General features: G+C 36.5%; 1 protein-coding gene and 2 long non-coding RNA genes across 4 annotated transcripts in view; 2 read left to right on the top strand and 1 right to left on the bottom strand.

Moving 5' to 3' along the window:
• The first annotated feature begins 1 nt into the window (after position 1).
• LOC103101246 (uncharacterized) lies at positions 2-887 on the top strand. Its single transcript, XR_460331.2, has 2 exons — positions 2-225; positions 568-887. It is a non-coding gene; the product is annotated as an uncharacterized LOC103101246 (long non-coding RNA).
• A 4,999-nt stretch (positions 888-5,886) lies between these two features.
• The window catches only part of HSPA12A (heat shock protein family A (Hsp70) member 12A), a 91,751-nt gene continuing 78,482 nt past the window's right edge, over positions 5,887-19,155 (bottom strand). The window contains exons 8-12 of one of the 2 annotated variants that reach the window (XM_007478935.3): positions 16,864-16,950; positions 16,130-16,234; positions 14,529-14,787; positions 12,899-13,002; positions 5,887-10,127 (exon numbers count right to left, since the gene is read on the bottom strand). In XM_007478935.3, coding sequence (XP_007478997.1) covers positions 9,490-10,127; positions 12,899-13,002; positions 14,529-14,787; positions 16,130-16,234; positions 16,864-16,950 — 1,193 coding nt within the window. In that variant the 3' untranslated portion in view covers positions 5,887-9,489. The remainder of the gene's footprint in view (positions 10,128-12,898; positions 13,003-14,528; positions 14,788-16,129; positions 16,235-16,863; positions 16,951-19,155) is intronic. The other variant, XM_007478936.3, reaches the window with a different exon arrangement.
• Positions 7,031-17,902, top strand: LOC103100667 (uncharacterized). Its single transcript, XR_008913115.1, has 3 exons — positions 7,031-7,142; positions 9,316-9,412; positions 16,821-17,902. It is a non-coding gene; the product is annotated as an uncharacterized LOC103100667 (long non-coding RNA).

Below are 19,155 nucleotides of genomic sequence, written 5' to 3'. Positions count from 1 at the left end.
GCTCCGTCACTCAGGGAGGGCGGCCCTTCTACACCTCTGAAATGGTGGGGATTCGGTGGGTCCTGAGCCCACCCTGCAATTCGGGGTTACTGGGCAGGATTGGCAGACGGACAGTCACCTTCCCCACCATCGCTTTACAGACACTGGGCCAGATCCCTGGGTGCAGTGGATAGCCCCGGAGCGCACTGGGTTCTTTGGAACCAGACCGGATGTGATGCTTGCTTGGTTTGTATGGGAGAGCTGCAAGCTCTGTGTTGTATGGGATGCTGCCAGTGAAGCCACCGTGCTTCTGTTTCCAAATTACAAAACAAAACAAAAAACTGATGACCTCTAATGTAGCCTTTTCAATTTACTAACTTTAAGAATGAAGGGACAGGTTGAATTGAGATAGACACCAAGGTTGGTGGAATAATGATCAAAACAAAACAAAACAAAATTCTGGCATTTGTTAATCATTTCCTCCTATGTGCTAGTGACTGGGAAAACAACTATAATCAATGAAACGATCCCGTAAAAGCAATTCATTTATATGTTATTCTGAAGTATTTCTCATACATTTTCCTACAGCCGTTAAATACTTGAAAGGGAGAAGAGACACTTCTTGGACTACATTTCCCAGAAGGAGATACAGCAGAATCTCTGAGCAGAGCAATGACAAATAACCTAGGGAAGACTCTAATCTTTGTAGGGATATTAACATCCTCTTAGAAATCCAAAGTCTAAATCTAGAGAAGTTCCAACAATTCACCAAGCCTGACACTTGTATCATGCATGTTCCCTTTTCACAATCTGGCACTTCATGAACCCAGGATAATGTCTTTAAGTGGATTCCAGAAAATACAATTACAAAGGGAAGCCAAATATTAGTGAAAATAAAGATGCATTAACCCCTTTCAAGTTCATAGACTGATGAAATCCCTGCTCTAGAGTACTGAACCTTAAGGTTTGATCCACTGGACTGCAGAAGTTCCTAAATTCCTAAATTTCTTTCCCAAAATGTTGGATGTAGAGGATTACTGGGAATATGAAGAAGGGAGAAAGTTAGATAACCCCTTTGCAATATGTAGATGGTTGCATCCATTTTTTGTCTAATTATTACATTATTTGCATTGATTTTATGTGCTCAATAAATGATTTTACTTAGAGTTAGGGATCCTGAAATCTTTAAATAGGGAATGATAAGTTGGTATTGGCTTAACCTTTAATTTGCAAAATGGATGACTTCAAAGGTCCCACATTTAAACTGAGAAGTATAGAATGCTTTTTAGAATCTGACTTTTCATTGGCCCAGTATTACATTTTGGTGGAGGCTGCTCAGTTGAGTATTTTTTAAGCACTTACAATATTCCAAAAATTGTGCTAAGTGTAGAGAACACAAATCCAAGCAAAAATTAAAATAGTCCCTGCCCTCAAAGAACTTACATTCTAATAGGGAAGCTAACACTTGAAAGGAAAATGAAGGAGGAAAGGGAAGACAGGTGGGCAGAAAGAAACTACTTGCCACATGGGTATGATCAAGAAGTCCAAAGGAGTGAAATCTCATGGGAAATAAAGAGATGCCTGGCCTGGGTGCCCTTCAGGTCTGGGAGGAGGTCACTACCCTCCAGTCAGAGGGAGAAACCCCAGGGGCAGAGGAAGGCTACTTAGGAGTATGAGTTCTCAAATTAAAAGCCCCCTAGACAGTGATCCAGATCCAGAATTATAAATTGATTAAGACTGTTTATGGAGTATTTGATTAAGATAAAAATATACTGTAGCATTTTTGTTTAGTCATTTTGCAGGCATATCAGACTCTTCATGATCTCTTTTTCAATTTTCTTGGCAAAGATAACTGAAGTGCTTTGCCATTTCCTTTTCTGGCTCATTTTGCAGATAAGGAAACTGAGGCAAACCAGGTGAAACGACTTGCCCAATGTCAAACAGTTAATGTTTGAGATCAGATTTGAAATCAGGAAGAATATTCCCAATTCTAAGTTTAGCACTCTATCCACTGTGCCATCTAGCAGTCCATTGCAAGGATTTAATGAAGTTGGTTTTTGTTTTGTCTTTTGGTGGGAGGAATTTGGGGATCAGAGTGAAGTTCTATGCCATCCATATTTATATTTATCAGTCAATTTATTATCATACTTATATATCAGTCACATATGTATCCCTACATATTTTTGTAACACTGGTTGTCCTAGTCTCCCACTGTCCAAAGGCTAGTTAGGTTACATTTCATTTCATTCCTTCCTCCCAGGTTTTTCCGATACTCTGCCAATGGCACTAGCCCCATGGATAGTGTACCCTCATGTGAAAGAGGTGGTTCCCCTGCACTGCAGTTCCATTTAACCACTAACAGCTGGATTTACTTTTACAAAGAAATACTTCAAAGGTATAATCAAAATATACACTCACATAATGGCAGGTTCACAGCTTAGCTGTATATTCATATAGGGCACAGCCTCAATTTCTAAATCAAAAGCCCATCTCAGGCTGAAGTCTTGGGCACCCTGGCTTCTCTGGACTTCTCTGCCAGGTTGGCTGGCTACAGCATCTTGCCTAGAATCCAGGCTCCAAAGTCTCACTTGAAAGTGAAAAAGATGTATGAATCAGAATAGAAACAGAAACATCCTCAAGCCAGGGGGACTAAAAGGATAGAGCAAGGAAAATAATATCCTCCCCACTTTTTCCCAGGGCTGTGCATGGTGCCCCTGCAGTGGGTAAAATCTTCAACTTCTGGAGAAAGCAGTCTGAAAGGTTTTAAAGTCACAGACTATTCTGGCTATGCAGCCAATCAAAGAAAGACACTCCTCACATGTGGTAGGGGGATACATAGAAGCAGAATACCTCAATTTTAGGCATTAAGACTCCATGGTCCTATTACCTTCTGATCAGTCTCATTTCCCTACTCAGACTTATTTTCCTAGTTGCATTGATTTTGCTCTGGCAAATACTTTTCAATTATATGTGCTCAAAATTACCAATTGTATTTTTTGGTGATCATTTCTTTATCTTACTTGGTTAAAAATTCTCTTCTTAGTCATAACTGAAAAAGGTACTTAATGTTACTCTTCAAATGTCTTGATGATGTGATCTGTAATATTCAGAGAATGTGTTTACTTGGTATCATTTAGTTTATTTGCTGATTCCTAGAGTCTTCTAAGAAAGCCAACATATCATTACCAAATAGGAATAATTTTGTTTCTTTAATGATCTTTTTGCCATTAATTTCCTTCTCTTGTTTTATTATTGTTTCTGGCATTCCTGGAACCATGTCAAATAATAGTTGAGTAATGGGCATCCTTGATTTATTCCTATATTTATTAGCACTGAATACTGACCTGCTGAATGTAAGATATTGGTCTAAACCAAATTTCTACCAAATTGTCTTTCCCAGTAGTTCCAGTTAAATTGAAAATTCTTCTCCAAATATTTTATGTTCTTTGGTTTATTGAGATTTTTTTAGTTTAATTATATATTTGATTCTTTCATATCTGCCCTACTGGTTTGTACTTCTGTACTTTGTACTTCTTTTGTACTTCCATTTGAATTTTGTTCAGTTTCATAAAATAATTTGTCAAAGCACTAGATTTGAAGTTAATTTAGAAAGTATCACCATTTTTATTATATTGTGACAGCCCAAATATGAAAAATTAATATCTCCCCAATTTTCCATTCCTTATTTCTTTAAAGTGTTTTATATAACTTCATTTTTATAATGCCCAAGTGTGCTTAGGTAATTTGTTTCCAGACACCTTATGTATCCGGTAATTACTTTGAATATAATGCCTTTCTAACTTCCTCCTATATTATTGTTATTATGTAGAGATGCTTTAATTTTTTTGTGAAGTTGTTTTAAATCATACTACTTTAATAGAGCTATTAATGGAATCATTTAGTTTATTTGTTGATTCTCAGGGTTTTCTAAGTAAACCAACATGTCATAAGGAAATAGGAGTAGTTTTATCTCTTTGATGTTTATGCTTTTTAATTTAGTTCTCTTCTTTCATTGTTTCTAGCATTGCTGGCACTATGTTAAATAACAAAGGGGCATCCTTGAATAGCCCTTTTATTTACTTCTAGAATCTTTCCTTTAACAAAAACTGCTAACTTTTGGCCATAAGCATAAACTTTTAGTTGAATTTTTAAATGGTCCCTTTGTGCCTATATTGATTACATATATAAATATATCCTGACTAATAGAACTTTTATCTCTTGTTTTTTGGCTACCACGACACCCTCTTGATTCATATTGAGTTTCATGCTCTACTAAAATCTCCAGAACTTTTTTCATGGGCACTCTTGTCCAGTCATACTTTCCTTTTTCTGCATTTTTGAAGTTGAGTTTTGGAACCCAAAGTGTAGGGCTTTATGTTTATTTATTTTTATTAAATTGCATCTTGTTTAATTCAGTCCCACCATTCCCACCTATTGTGACCTTTTTAGATCTGGACCATTGTCTATTATGTTAACTGTCCCCAAGCTTCATGTCATTTGATAATCTGACAGTCTCATCATAGATGCCTTCTGAATCATTGATAAAAATGCACATGGTCAAAGAATGAGCCTGTAAGGCAGTCCACTAGACTGCTTCATCCAAGCTGATATAGACCCACTAAATCTGGCTATTTAGGTCTAGTCCACCTACCTGTGCTTTTTGTCTAGCCCACATTTCTCCATGAGATTGTCATTGAGTATGTCATGCATATTCAAGAATAAGACCCTGGGCTATTTTCCCTCCTTTCCTTATATAATAAATGAATGGGGGGGACTAATTTAGGCTACAAAAAATTATCATTCACTTTCACATATTATTCTAGATACTTTAAAAAAAACACACCCCCCCCAGAAGGCAGATGGGACAGATATATATTTAGTCTTCAAGTCTTTATATTTTCATGAGGTGATAGAGTTAAAGTTAGAGGCCACTTTCATTTTTAAAATGAGGAAACTTGAGACTGAGAGAGTTAAGTAATTTGCCTTAACACTAAATAATAAAGGCAAGATTTGAACTCAGATCTTGCTAACTCTAAGCCCAGCACCTTATCCACTATACCATGTTCTGAAAGCAAGAAAAACCTTTGATGAAGTAACTTGGTCTATGTTGAATGCAATAGGATTACCTGTGAAGTCAATTCTATATAGCTATAAAAGCTTGGAAGCTATGATGTCAGTGTTAAAACAAAACAAAACAAAACACCAGTCATATTCTTAAAATCTCGTCTTCTGAATATGATCTTGGAGTGGAAGCCAATTGTTAATACTACAAACTATTCACAGATAGAGTACTCGAGCTGGAGTCAGAAAATCTGAGTTCAAATCCTGCTTCAAATCCAAAGATACTTTCTGGATATATGACACTGAGTGAGTCACTTAGTCACCTGTATATACAGTGATTACACCATGAAAGAAAGTAGCAATGAAAGGCATCAGAACTCTGCCTAAGGAGCAATCCTGACTCCGAAAGACAATGAAACATACCTCTTTTCTTTCAGGAGTGAATGGTATCCTTGAAGTGTGCAATGGCCAGTAGAGTTTGTTTTGCTTAACTATAATTCTTTGTGACAAGGGAGGTGATCAAGAAGTGATCTTAATGTAAAAAAAAAACAACAAAAACGACCCATCAAAACAAAACATTGCCTTTTCTTTTTTTAACTCTTACCCCCCCTCCCCCCAGTTTTGATTCCAAGGCAGAAAACTCAATTTCCTTATCTAGAAAATGAGCAGAATTCTAGCACTGACCTCTCAGGGTGGTTGTAAAGATAAAATGTAAAAATTTGTAAAGCATTTTGCAAACTATATTGTTAATAGAGTTTATTATTATATTTATGGCTGTTATTATTATTCATCTCACTTAGAAAGCTCTGGGACCAGCAATAAACACACATTTGAGGGCATACAAAATCAAGAGTTTTACTTTGCTTTATTAGACACCTGTGAAGACATGAGTTTGCAGATACAGTCCTGACAAGTTGTGAGCTGCTGCCAAGTGAGGTTCACATTTCTCTTGTGCAGGGAGGTGATGGTTCGCAAGGATCGAGAGTTTATTATATAGTTGAGGACATCAAGCAGGTGAGCAGTTTGACAATCTGATGCTCAACAACTCTTTCTACTCATTCTCTTAAGCCACTTTTAGCAAGAACATACAGCGTGTCACAGCCACTAAGTCTTTGCAGCATGAAGTTCAGCCTTCCCATATTAACATGGACTCCAGTTCATATTGGTGCATACCATTCCTTGACATACTGACGATAAGCCAGACTAATCTGGACCTGGACCTTTAATGGCTAAACTGGACCTACACAGTGAAGGGATAGGGTCTACTTTGTAGTCTTTTCTCATAGTCATCACTCTGCAAAGCTCCCTTGAACATTTTATGCCAACTTCCATTCAAGTTGAAACATCTTATTATTTCTTATCAATGTTATTTGTTTACTCATTCAACATTTATTCATGCTTGGTGTGTGCGGAGTGGGGAAGTTGCAAAGAAAATTCTACAGTCCCTACCTTCAAGATACTTATGATTCAGCTTCCCAGACGACAGTCAGGGGGTCAGTTCAGTGAAGTGGGTCAAGAAGATGCATCTTTTTTTAAATTTTCTATAAGATTGGAACATGTATTATAAAAGTAGAATGATCTAGCTCTAGGAAGTTTCAATATGGTTATTTTTTTAAGCCTACTAGATATATGAGAATTCTTAATGAGTTTTTCTAATTGGGCTGCATTTCCAGAGTCCAGTAGAATTTCTGGTCCCATTCAATCACATTTGCCCACACTATATAGTTCATGGGGTTTGTGATCTAGTCTACCTGGCTTAAAGAGAGACATCTTGAATGCAAGGTAGGAGAATATTGACAATAGGAAAAGGAGAGAGGTCTGGATAGAGGGAAAGGTCCCTTCAAAGGCAATCCTACTTTTGAATAATTTATACACACTTTAAAATGAAAAAAGGATGGAGCAATCCATCCTTCTTTCCTTTCCTTTAAATGCTGGCACACTGAAAATGCCACTTGTACATACTGAATTTTGGTCTCTGTCTTTTTTACTTAGGATTCAAGAATCATCCAAATTTCCCAGGAGAATCAAGGAGTTTTAAAAATCAGCCTTATTTTATATGGAAAATCAGACTGCCCTAAGAAATCAGAATGCTAACCTTTCAAGTATGTGTCAGAAGTCATCTGTGATTAGTTTTCTTTTGCTTTTTAAAGGAAATAGTGAAGGGTTTGAAAGAATGCAGACTGCTGCTGTCTCTGACCTGTGTGCTGATTTGGTGCAATTCATTCACAACTATATTCAGCCCTAACCATCTATCTTATTTCCTTTGGTCAGCCTTCCTTCCACAAATAGTGCATTGCTTACTTATTTTTTTAAGCCTGTCATTAACCAGAATGAAATGATATCAGTAACAATTCGGAGCAGAATGCATTCAACAAAAAGCAAAGAGCATTTTTATACAAGAAAGAAGCCTTGTAGAAATAAAGATTCTTTACATTATTCAAATATTGCATGTACATAAAATTATATTGTTCATGACTAAATTGCAAAGTCTTCCTTATTTATAAACTCTGATTGGCAACACCAAAGAAAAACCTGTAATATTTAGCCTTTTAAGCATAGCAGGCAGCAAGAAATAGAATGCTAGCAAGCATACCTCTGTAATTGCATAAGAAATTTTTATGCAAGTTATGTGACTAGCATTCTTGATTTATTCCTGGTATTTCATGTTTCACATTCTATGAGGGAATTCTGCAGAGATGTTAAAGTGAAAACAAGGGTGAAATGTGAATGTTAAATGAAATTTTGAAATATCCCTTAGAAGACCTATTAGCCATAATAATGGGTTTGTAGTTCTAACTTGCATTTAAATAAAATTTTCTATTCATTCATGAAACTCCTTATGAATTTAAAGCTTAATGAATTTCATCAGGTAGAAAATAAAGCTTTGTAGAGTCAGATGTAGAGTCAGATTTTGCATGAGAGTGTTTTTGGAAAAATCATGAAGGAACAGGTTATCTTTTTTTTTTTAAATCTCAGATCTCTAATATACAAGACAGTTACACAACTGATATTTATTTTGTACTCAATTCTTTTCTTTCCTTGTTTCTTATTGTGTGTACTATGAATAAGGTAAGGTGGAAATCAAGCAAGACAGAGGTCAATTCCAACAAGTCTTCATGGGTCAAAAAAAATTTTTAAACCCTAGATACCCTGCTTCTAAGAACTTTAACCCTCTACAGAAAGAGACCCAGAAGCCCATTCTATAGAGAGACTTTCTTTTCAAGTCTTATGTAATCCATCATGCATATATTTGGAAAGCCCCCTTTAGTAAGGGAGAAAGACATTTTGAACTAAAGAATTTGATGAAACATTTCAAAGGAGAGCTTCAGTCCTTACATTTTGCCCACTATGCACTGATTTTATTCCTTCTCTAAATGGAGAAAGGAATAGCCAATACTTTCATGGGAAAGTTTGGCCCCCAAAATTAATTATTTATCAAGTGTTAAAAACTTCAAGAGTGCTAGACTTAAACCTGTGAAGCATCACTGATATCTTCTCCTGAAATGAATCAGGGCTTTAATAGGAACTATTTAACATTAACATTCAACTTACATAGGTCTGAAGTACTACCAGGAGCTCAGTTGTGTAACCTGAATTATATTTGGGCATGTTAGCCCCATTCATTTATATCAGATGAAGTATTGTCTACTGAATCATTGCAGAGCTTAGCCAGGTCTCCCTCTACCTATGCTATTATTACTGGATCAGTATACAGTTTATTAAAGATTTCCTATTCCCTAGAAATTTAAAATCTTTTACTGAAACTGTAATATCAGTGCACAGTATAAGGCAGTCCTCTCTGACTGGTTTTAAAACACGCCAAGCTCCCAATTAAGCACCACTTAAAAAACATGATGACCAAAATAATAATAATAATACATCTAGACTTGAAGTTCTTTTTATATTGACCTTCAAAATTAAAAAAAGAAACCACAAATATTTATGATAAAAGAAGTCAAAAAAGTGTCTGTTGGGGTCTGGGATCTCATTTTGAACCTAAAAATACTGTAAAAAAGCTGCTTTAGTTTAGCTCAAATGAGATTTGTTAAAAGACAAATGCTGCAAAAAAAAAAATTTTTTTTTTCATCCTCTGAAGGACTGTTTGACCACTTCTGGGTATTTGAGAATATTGAGGGAGAAGCTCCCCTTCTCTGACTGTCCTTGAATTTATTCATTTCTCTGGATTAGACTTTTTCTGACAATCTTAGGGTGTCGGAATCCCTACTAAAACATACCCCAACCCACCCCCCTCCCCCCAATCCCCAATGTTTCTAGGTTCTGTCTGTTCCCGTCTAACCTGCTGAAATTCAAGTGAGTGTGATGGCAAGTGTGGAAAGGAAAGAATGGAACCCTCAAAACCAAAGTGTGGCGGGTAAGTGAATGGAGGTGGGGGGGGGCAGAGGGAGATGAGGGGGGGGCAAAAGGGGTGAGAGGACCAGAGGGTGCGAGTTAGTAATTTAAGAAATCTATCCCCGCTTTGACACTCTTAGAGGTGGGAATATCGATGGCCATGGCTTTGATCTCAGTGTCTCCAAATTGCATGAGTGTCAGGATCTCCCTCCGAGTGACCAGCGGGACATCGTTGGTCCCAGTGAGATCCAGACGCAGGGTCCCGCACTTCTTCACTCCGGGATCCGTGATGAAGTTGACGTCATCCTTCTCGGCGCTGTAAATGTTGATCAGAATGAGCAGCTGAGAGGGCTTGGCCGGAGTATAGCTCCGCTTCACTGTTTCTCCCAGAGCCACCGACTGGTCCACCGAGATGAACTTGTCAAAGACGTCAGTGCACCATCTTGTGCCGTCTTTGACCAACAACTTCTCGGGCGGATGCTTTCCTTCAATGTAGCGGTTCAGGACTCCCACTCCGTAAGTCAGCGGCGAGCGTCGCACCTTGATGACGGCAGGATCCAACCCAAAGAGCACGGCGCCTTTGAGGATGGTGAGCCCCACATCCTGAGGAATGATGATTCGGCACTTGTTCCCGAAGGCTGACTGCACCGCCTGCTGCAGGAGCGGGGCTTCCGCAAAGCCGCCAACCAGGAAAAGAAATTTGACATCGGACACCTCGGGCTTCTCAAACAGGTCGCCTTAAAGAGAGAAACCGAGAGCGAGTTTGGTCATGGGGTTGCCGGAGTAAAGGAAATAAGATATAAAGGAGATATAAGAAAACCTTATGGGCAGAAAATAACCGGAAACCGGGCAAACTGATCAATTATTAAAAACACGCCTGAATTAGAGTTAGGGGGAAATCTCGAAATAAGCTCAGTCTTCGCGAAGACTGACGATGAAGTAAGTGTAGGTCACATCTTCTGACAGATTGGTGACGCACTCAAGGGGCATTTCTGAAGACGGTAAATGTCGATTTGTTTTTTTGATTGTCGCAAGGATTGTGTTTTTTGTTCTCATTTTGGGGCAAGAATAGAGCTAGTGATAGGTTTACAAACTTTTTTTTTTAAAAAAAGGAAAGAAAATGGCCATGTAATTGTTCTTATTTTTTAATTTGTTCAAGATATATATATTCATTAAGTGCCTACTATGTGACTAGGCACTGCGTTAAGCCGTGGGAATACAAAGAGGCAGAAGATAGCTCCTGCCTTTAAGGATCTTAAAGTCTAATAAGGGAACCAATTAAATACAGGACAAATAGGAAGTAATTAACGGAGTTCCGGAAGGCACTAGAATTAAGAGACTTTGAGGAAGGCTAACTGCCTAAGGAATTTTAGTTGGAACTTAAAGCAAGCTATGGAAAATAAATAAAAAAAGTAAATAGAGACACGCCTGGAAGCTTTTAAAGTAAGGTGATAAAAAATAAATTTAAAAAGAAAACGAATATACATAACGGAACACTTAGTTTCATATATCTTTTGTTCTACTTGGTATAAGGAAATTGTCTCTTTTAGCGTTTACTATAGTTAGGATAAAATAAATACATATTTTTTAAAGAAATAAGGTCAAAGGTCTTTATTGCCTATTATATAAAGTTCAATTTCCTTTGTTAAGCATTCAAGGTTCTCTCCAACTTCCCCAGCATCTCCCTTCCACCTTTATCTTTCCAGCTAGGTGGGACAGCAGTCAGGGTACCAGAACTAGAATTCTAAAGACCTAAGTTCATATCTTGTCTCAGGTACTTGCCTTTTATATATATTATAATATACAATATATAATAATTTAGAATAAAATTTATTTTTAAATATTTTATACAAAATAAAATATAATATATAAATATATACTTATAATTTATGTGAATAGAAAATTAAAAATGTAAAAACAAAATATTTTGTTATAAATTATTATATTATATATTTATAACATATTTCATTTTAATTATAATTTTAAAAATAAATTTAAATATAAATTTAATTTTAATGCTAATATATTCATAATGTTATATAATTATATATGATTTTATATATACGTATATATATATACACATATATACTTGATTGACCCCAAGGCAAAATCACTTAACCAATGTTTGCCTCACTTTCCTTGTCCTTAAAATAAAACCTCCCTCCCTGAGTTGGTCTAAAGATGACATTTGTAAAGCTCTTAGCATAGTGCCTAGTAGATGCTTAATAAATGCTTTTTTCCTCTTTGCCTCCCTCCATGCCAAAAAATTTATAAGTCCAGTCCCTATGGACTCCTAGGAACTGAAAATACAAAAAAAAAAGGGAGGAAAATAAAACTATCCCTGTCCTCAAGGACTTTACAAGCAAGTAGGGGAATGAGAGATGTACACAAATAAAATTTGAGTTAAAAGAAGTTTAAGTGACTAGGAGAAACACATTGCATATTGTGGTCTGAGATTTGAGGAGGGGGAGTAACCTGATAGCTTGGGGAAATCAAGGAAGGCATGGAAAGAACTGGGCCTGGAAGAAGGGTTTTCCCTCTTTATCAAGAATTCTCTATATAATGGACTATAAGGACTTAATTAGGGGAAGCTAGTTGGCTTTATGGATAGAGTGCCAGGTCTGGAGTTGGGAGGACCTAGGTTCAAATCTGCCCTCAGACACTTCCTAGCAAGTTACTTATTCTCCCCTCCCCCTTTGTCTAGCCCTTGCCATTCTGTCTTAGAATTGTTACTAAGGAAGAAAGTAATGTGTTTTTTTTTTTAAGGACATAATAATAACTCACATTTACACACTTTAAAGATTGCCAAGTTTTTTTTATTTAAAATAAACTTATGAAGTAGAAAAAAAAATTACAAATGAGAAAACAGAGATTTAATGTGTTGCCTACAATCACAGTCAATAAGTATCTAATGTGGAATTTGAACAAAGGTTTCCAAATTTATTACACACCATTCCATTCCTTACTTTCTTTCTACAATTTAACCAAATTGGCCCTTTTGCTATTCCTCACGCAAGATATTTGATCTCTTCCCTCTTTTTCTTTATATAAGCTGTTCCCAATATTAAATGTACTCCATTCTCATTTCTTCCTCTCAGCATTCTTTTTTTTTTTAATTAAACCTTTACCTTCTGTCTTGGAATTAATACTAAGTATTGTTTCCAAGGCAGAAGAATGGGAAAGGCTAAGCAATGGTGGTTAAATGATCTGTTCAGAGTCAAAAAACTAGGAAGGGCCCAAGGCCAGATTTGAGCCCAGGACAACTGAGTTCTTACCCTCCTTCAAAGGTCAGCTGAATTGTCACCTCCTATAAGGAGCCTTTCTTGATTTAGCTGCTAATAAGGGCCTGAGGTAGAATTTAAACTCAGTTTGTCCTCCCCTTGAGTTCAGCATCCTATCTATTGCAACATTCTGCCTTATACTACACTAAGATCTCCTAAAGGTCCTATGTGATGCTTATCTCTCCCATTGCACTGAATGACTGAGGCTCTTCTTATTTGTTACTTACGGAGATGGTCGATGATATTGTCAATTGTTGGCTTAAAAAGAGCATTCATCGCATCTGGGCTCATCCTTAGCATTCCCTGGGAGGACCATTTCACAAAGTCCACACTATAGCAACATTGTACAAAACAATTATGAAATCATAAATGTGTATACAACATATAAAAATATATGTTTCTATAACATTTTCTGTACATGATCTTGAGATATAACAATTCTGGGGCATGAGCCACTGTCAGGATATTTACAAATAAATATTTTTTTACACACACATAAATATACACATATGCAAATCATCCTCAAAAATTCCTTTTTATGGAATGAGTGTATGAAGATGCATTTATGAAGTTATACTTTATATTTGTGAAGGTATATTTATCTTACTTTATGAAGATATATTCCCTCATTTTCTTCTTAATCAACATACTATATGACAAAACCAAACGAGGCACCAAAAGTTCAAAGGACTACACTGAGTTTGTTGCTACATGAAAGCAAAATGCCTTCACTAACTTACTCCTCTAAAAATTAGGAATATTCCTAGGTTTCCCAATCCCATCTTCTCTCTTGTTCTCTGTAAGTAAATTTGTAATTGGGAGTTCCATAGGGAAACCCACCGTTGAAAACCATCGATTATTCTGGGAGAAGAATATAAAAGTTGCTTAGACGTGTTTCTTAGGTTTCTTTGTGGGAAACAGAATCAAGCACAGGACATGTACCAGTTAGTGGAAAATATATTTAGCACCATTCTGCACAGAGGTAGTGAATAGAAAAACTAGTAATTTTATTTATATAACTAAAGATGAAAAAACACGTCCCTTATGACCACAATTACCCTATAAGATGGAGAGTCTATCTACCCTCATAAATGGACTAGCAAGCGAGAGCCTTGAAGAGTCACAGATTTAAGAGATGGAAGGGATTTTGGTGGCCACCTAGTTCCACCCACTTATGAAAGGAATCTTTACACAAGAATATGTCAGATATAATGGTAATATTAGGCTTTCAAGGAGGGGAGAACACACCACCTCTTAAGGTACCTCATTCTAGTATTAGACAGCTCTAAATGGAAAGACATTTTTTCCACATTGAGGATAAATAGGTCTTTTTTTTCTGTTTCTGATCATAAATCAGAGAGCAAGTTTAAAAGAAATGGAATGAAATCTGACTTGCCTATTCCTTTTCAGTTAGGTAAGTTCATCCTGCACCACTAGGACCCCCTTTCTCCATTACCCCTCCACCTGCCTATTGTAAATAGACTCAGAAATTTCTAGGAAACAGAAACTCTCAAAAAAAAAAAAAGCCTAGAAAATTGTTAGGGGAAAGCTGCCTCAATTTTCTTCTAGAAACGTTGGGATTTTTTTTTTTGGCCTTGGGGAAGCCTGGATCAGCCAGAACTAAGTTCAGTGTAGTATAAAAGGTTGGGGGATTCAGACAGGTGATAGGACGTAACACCTGGGCATCATTCTTTGGCACATCTAACTTTTCCCCTTTCCTGCTTTACCCAGTCGAAATAAGTAGCTTACCTGCATTTCCACCATGATTCTTCCGAGGCTGCCAATTCTGAATAGTCATTCACTAAAGCATGGATTGTCTAACTTACACATCTGTCTAGAAATGATTTATTTACTTACTTGCTTTTTCTCAAGGCATGTTCCACACTGTGGCCTCGAAACTTCTTGTAGTAGTCAATGAAGGAGAAGGGTAGGTTGATATTTAGGGGATTGGTTCTGTCAGGGGCAGCAGCCCGTTTGCGGGACTCAAAAGCAATCATTAAGTCTACCCAGGCTGCTGGACGTTTAATTTTAAATTGTTCGATAAAATCTTCTCCAAATATTTTGCACAGAAGTTTTTCAAATTCATAATCCACTCCCAAGGAACCATATGGTCCACCTAAATATAAAAAAGCCCCAGGCAGTGATTATTTAGTGAGCAATAAGTTCTGTGGGCTGTTGGCTCAGCCCTTCTTAATCAGAGATGTCTGTCAAGATGTTGCTATGGAAAATGGTGATCAATAGGACTTCACATGGGTAAGTAAGTCTGTCTTTGGTTCATTTTTAAAATGAAATAAAGCCAGAATCCCCTTTAATAAGAAGGTTATATCATCATCCCTCAACAACTAAGATGATCTCCAAGTTCTCTTTCAATTCTAAAATTCTAAGACTGATTTTAAAAGATTGGGGACAATTTTATATGTTATTATTCAATGTAGAAGTGTTGTTGAGTCTTTAAACTTTTAAAAATATTTTTATAACTATATTTCAATATAATTGGTTTCCCCTGCAATGCCATATATTTTATTTCATGCATTTCCTGAAAATGGCTCTTCACCAGCCTACCCAATGGGGTTAAGACCTCCACAAGAAAGTTAAAAACTTCTATTGCAGGGGAATTTTTTTCCTCAAAATAACTCTCATTAATTATAGTGATGTACTTAAATCACAGATCCCAAATGCATTAACTTTAGTAAATATCAAGTCAGGCAATCAGTTAGGAAAGACCATGAAATTTCAATGATGCTTTCTCCTTGGGAATTTTTTTTAATCTGGAAAAATTAGAAAATTTCAGTTAATCCCAGAATAATATTCGGATTTACAAATTACTAGGAATTATTCTCCACTTAAAGGCAGATCTTAGAATACACCCAGATTAACTATGTGTAAACATAACAAGAACACAAGTAACCTTTCTTTGGGCAAATCACTTAATTGATAGATTCCTTCCCATTCTATAATTCTATGACTTTATACTACTCCCTCTCTAGAATGTGATCCTTGGTTGGCATAGGTGCTGAAAGGTATAGGTGAAAGCATTACAATGAGAGTGTTGCAATAGTTGAGAGGGTTTAAAATGACCCCAGAGAAATCCACATTCCAAGTTACCAAGAAGCTCCATTAGATATTTTATTCAAGCAATGACATCTTTAGAATCATAGACTTCATAGCACTTAGAGATAAATGAGACCTAAGAGATGCTCTAATCTAACGAGTCCCAGAGAAGTGTCTAGCTCTAGTTCATGGAACCTGTGACAGTTACTTCTTCTAAAATGGACTTTAGGAATCCCTGTTGGCAGTGAGCTCCATCCCACATGCTGGCTTTCTCATAAATAAGAATCTCCTATTAATGCCACATATGAAAATAACCTTATTTGAAATGCTAGAAACATTCCAATCCTAGGGGAGCTAAAGCTGCAAACAGATTCTAGAAGATAATTCACTGCTGAGTAGTAGTTTACCTGTTGACTTGTACAGCTCTTTAAGGTGTCCTTCAGGTAATCTGATCTGATGGACAGTGAGGTCCACTGTGCCTCCTCCACTGTCCACAACCACATATCTGTCACCTGTTGCAGAGAGAAACAACCCTCTTTCAAATGGATATCCCAGTCGGTACACACTTGGAAGCCCCCTGAAGGGGATGAGCTTGGCACTAGCAGAAATCCATAAACATTCATGCTTAGCAGAAAGAGGTTTCAGATTTAGTAGCTCAAACTTGGATTACTCATGATTAGAATGTTTTTAATGCTATCTACCAAATGGTAGGGGTTGAACATAGGGAGAAAAAATGAGAAAGAATGACAAGAGTGCAGCATTATTATTATTATGCAGAGTTGTAGGCAGCTTACAGACATGTTCAGGAAATTTGCTGCTATGTTAATGCAGCTGAAATGTTTAGTGCTTGATAACATGAAAGTCCTGTCCTGGGACTATGGTGCTCTGGATCCTATCTGGAGAAATTCAGGTCCATTACAATTTCCCCTTAAATGCTTGAATTATTTTGTTTTTATAGCATGCAAAGTCATATCCTCCTCCCCCAACCCCCATAAAAGGGCAATTTGTAATCTCAATTTATTTTTATTTTTTTCTATAAATGCAAAACAAACTTATGTGAATATATATGTATATATATAAATTTTTTTTTTTTGCCAGGAGCAGCAAACCAGCAAAAGTAAAGGACATTCAAGGACTCTACCTTCCTCCAATTCAGACCAGATCTCTCCTATGACATTTTCCACCAAAAAGGTCCGACTCTGCCGATTACGACGTATGTGTTCCTTAGCTAGTTACCAATAGAAAGAAAATGACTAAGTGTGAGAAGGCATGAAAAAGCCGACAGAGTTATCTATTCTAAGTATAGGCTAGTAGTACAAGAAAGTTTAGGGATGTAACATTTTAAGTATCTCTTGATCAAAATGCCTAAATAAATACAAGAGAATTGAGAATTACAAAATCAGTTCCTTTTAGCTAAATCTATTATTCCCTTCAGCTTTATGCCATTCATCCAGCTTATAATTAAAGCCTTCACCCTTATTAAAAGGTTTACAAAAATTCTCTTCTGCATGTTTTTTGTGGTTTTTTGAGACACTGAAAAATGACTATTTTCCTGGCATTGTTGTACTGGGTAGATCCAGGATAACATTGGGAAGCAGCCTTGCTGTGCCTTCAATTAGGTAATTTCAGTTTAAGGGGTTATATCTGGCAGAAATAATTTGGGATAGGTTTTCCAAGTCTAGCTGTGTAATGAAATAAGGTTCAAGTGCCATATTGCCTCCTGGCCATATTCCTGAAACTGATGAAGCCAACCTATACTCCCTTCAACCACTAGGTGGCGCATTTACTACCTGACCACAACAAGAAGTTTTGCTTTTCCCATTAAAAATTCATAGGAAAGGCTCAAAGTTTAATATTAGTTCAGCTGTTGGTTGATGAATTATAACAGCAGTTGATATTTTAATAGAAGCACTTCCCTTTCTATAATTATCTCTGGTGAATTTCAGAAAAACTTACAAAGGATGCAAGGATAAATATTAAGCTCTCACCTTATAGATGGAACCAGAGTTGGTGGTTTGTCACTGGCCGGACAGTTGGTTAGTGATAGGGCCCAGAACAGGACCTTGGCCTCCTAATTACCCACCTATCCAGTGCTCTTTTCATTGTACTTCATCGCCTTGCCCTTCCTCTTGGAATGGAGATTAATGTTGTATTTAAATTTAAATAAAATTGGTATAAATGGAAAGATAATCTCTATTGTAATACCTATGGCTAATTTGTATTCACAGGATCCCAGATTTAGAGCTGAAAGGGACCTGGGAGGTCCCAACACCCTGTTTTCTCATTTTACAAAAGAGGAAAGAGATTCAAAGAATTTAACTGGATCATTATAAACAGGGGCTTACACAAGAAGATTCTTGGGTTTCAGATCATCTGAAGCTCTGTTTACATGTTTATAATAAAGTGCTGGTATGAAATGAGACAATAAGACTTCTGGGAGAAATATTACAATGTGAAAATTGGTGTTATAAAAAAGCTTCTCAAACTCTTTCTTGGATGTCACTCACGGGGCTGTGAAGGCCTCCTCTCTGAAGATTAGCACATGAAAGGATGCTCTGAGCAAATATGGCTATTCTAAAATTTAACATATTACTAGGCACAAAAATAGAGCACAGTAAGTATAAGATGATAGTGAAAAATAAACAGAAAATAGAGCTTTCAAAGCACACATTTTCTGCTACTTCGTGGATCTAGTTTCAGAAGCACTACATCAAAATTTCCTTAATATAGAATGGATTTATACTGATGAAGGACTTGCTAAAATGATTAATATACTAGCAGAGTTGTTTCTTTTTAAAAATTTAAATAAGTTTGGTCTCTTGAATAGCTAAGTTGTTCATGTGTTATTTTGACAATTCTGTGCATTTTTCCTACAGATGTATTCATTTCTCCTATTTAAAGAAAGAAGGTTCTCATGTTTTTAGCTTTTGAGGGTATCCTGCCCTTCCGTTACCAAATTCTAAGCCAAGATTTCTTTTCTAATCAAATACTTATCTTGATTAATTCTGGCTAAATTCTGTTTAAAATTCATATAAACCTAAAGATGTTCATACAAGAGTTGTTAAAAGTATAGAATCATCCGGTCAAAATCTGATGTTTGTGATGAAAAAAATAGTATTGATATTTAAGAGTTAAATGCTTTTTTTCTGTGTTGATGTTTTTTCATAATTTTAGAAGTCTTTGATGGAAAATGAAGAGATACTTCTTCCCAACAGAGGTAGGACAGGTTCAGTAGCCTCTCTGAAAAGGCATAAGGAATATATCTGAAGAGACAATTCTGGGCTACCTTAGTCAATGGAATCTGGGTGCTAAGAGAAGTTGCCACTTAGTTCTCCACCAGAAAAACATTTTGCTTGAAACAAAATCCAGAATTCTCAGAGGGGCTCAATGGAGCATGGTCAGCTAAGAAAATACAGTCCAGAAGTTGCAAGTG

This window comes from Monodelphis domestica, chromosome 1, assembly GCF_027887165.1.
Source record: "Monodelphis domestica isolate mMonDom1 chromosome 1, mMonDom1.pri, whole genome shotgun sequence".
Classification (NCBI taxonomy): domain Eukaryota; kingdom Metazoa; phylum Chordata; class Mammalia; order Didelphimorphia; family Didelphidae; genus Monodelphis; species Monodelphis domestica.
This window is presented reverse-complemented; position numbering and strand designations above follow the sequence as displayed.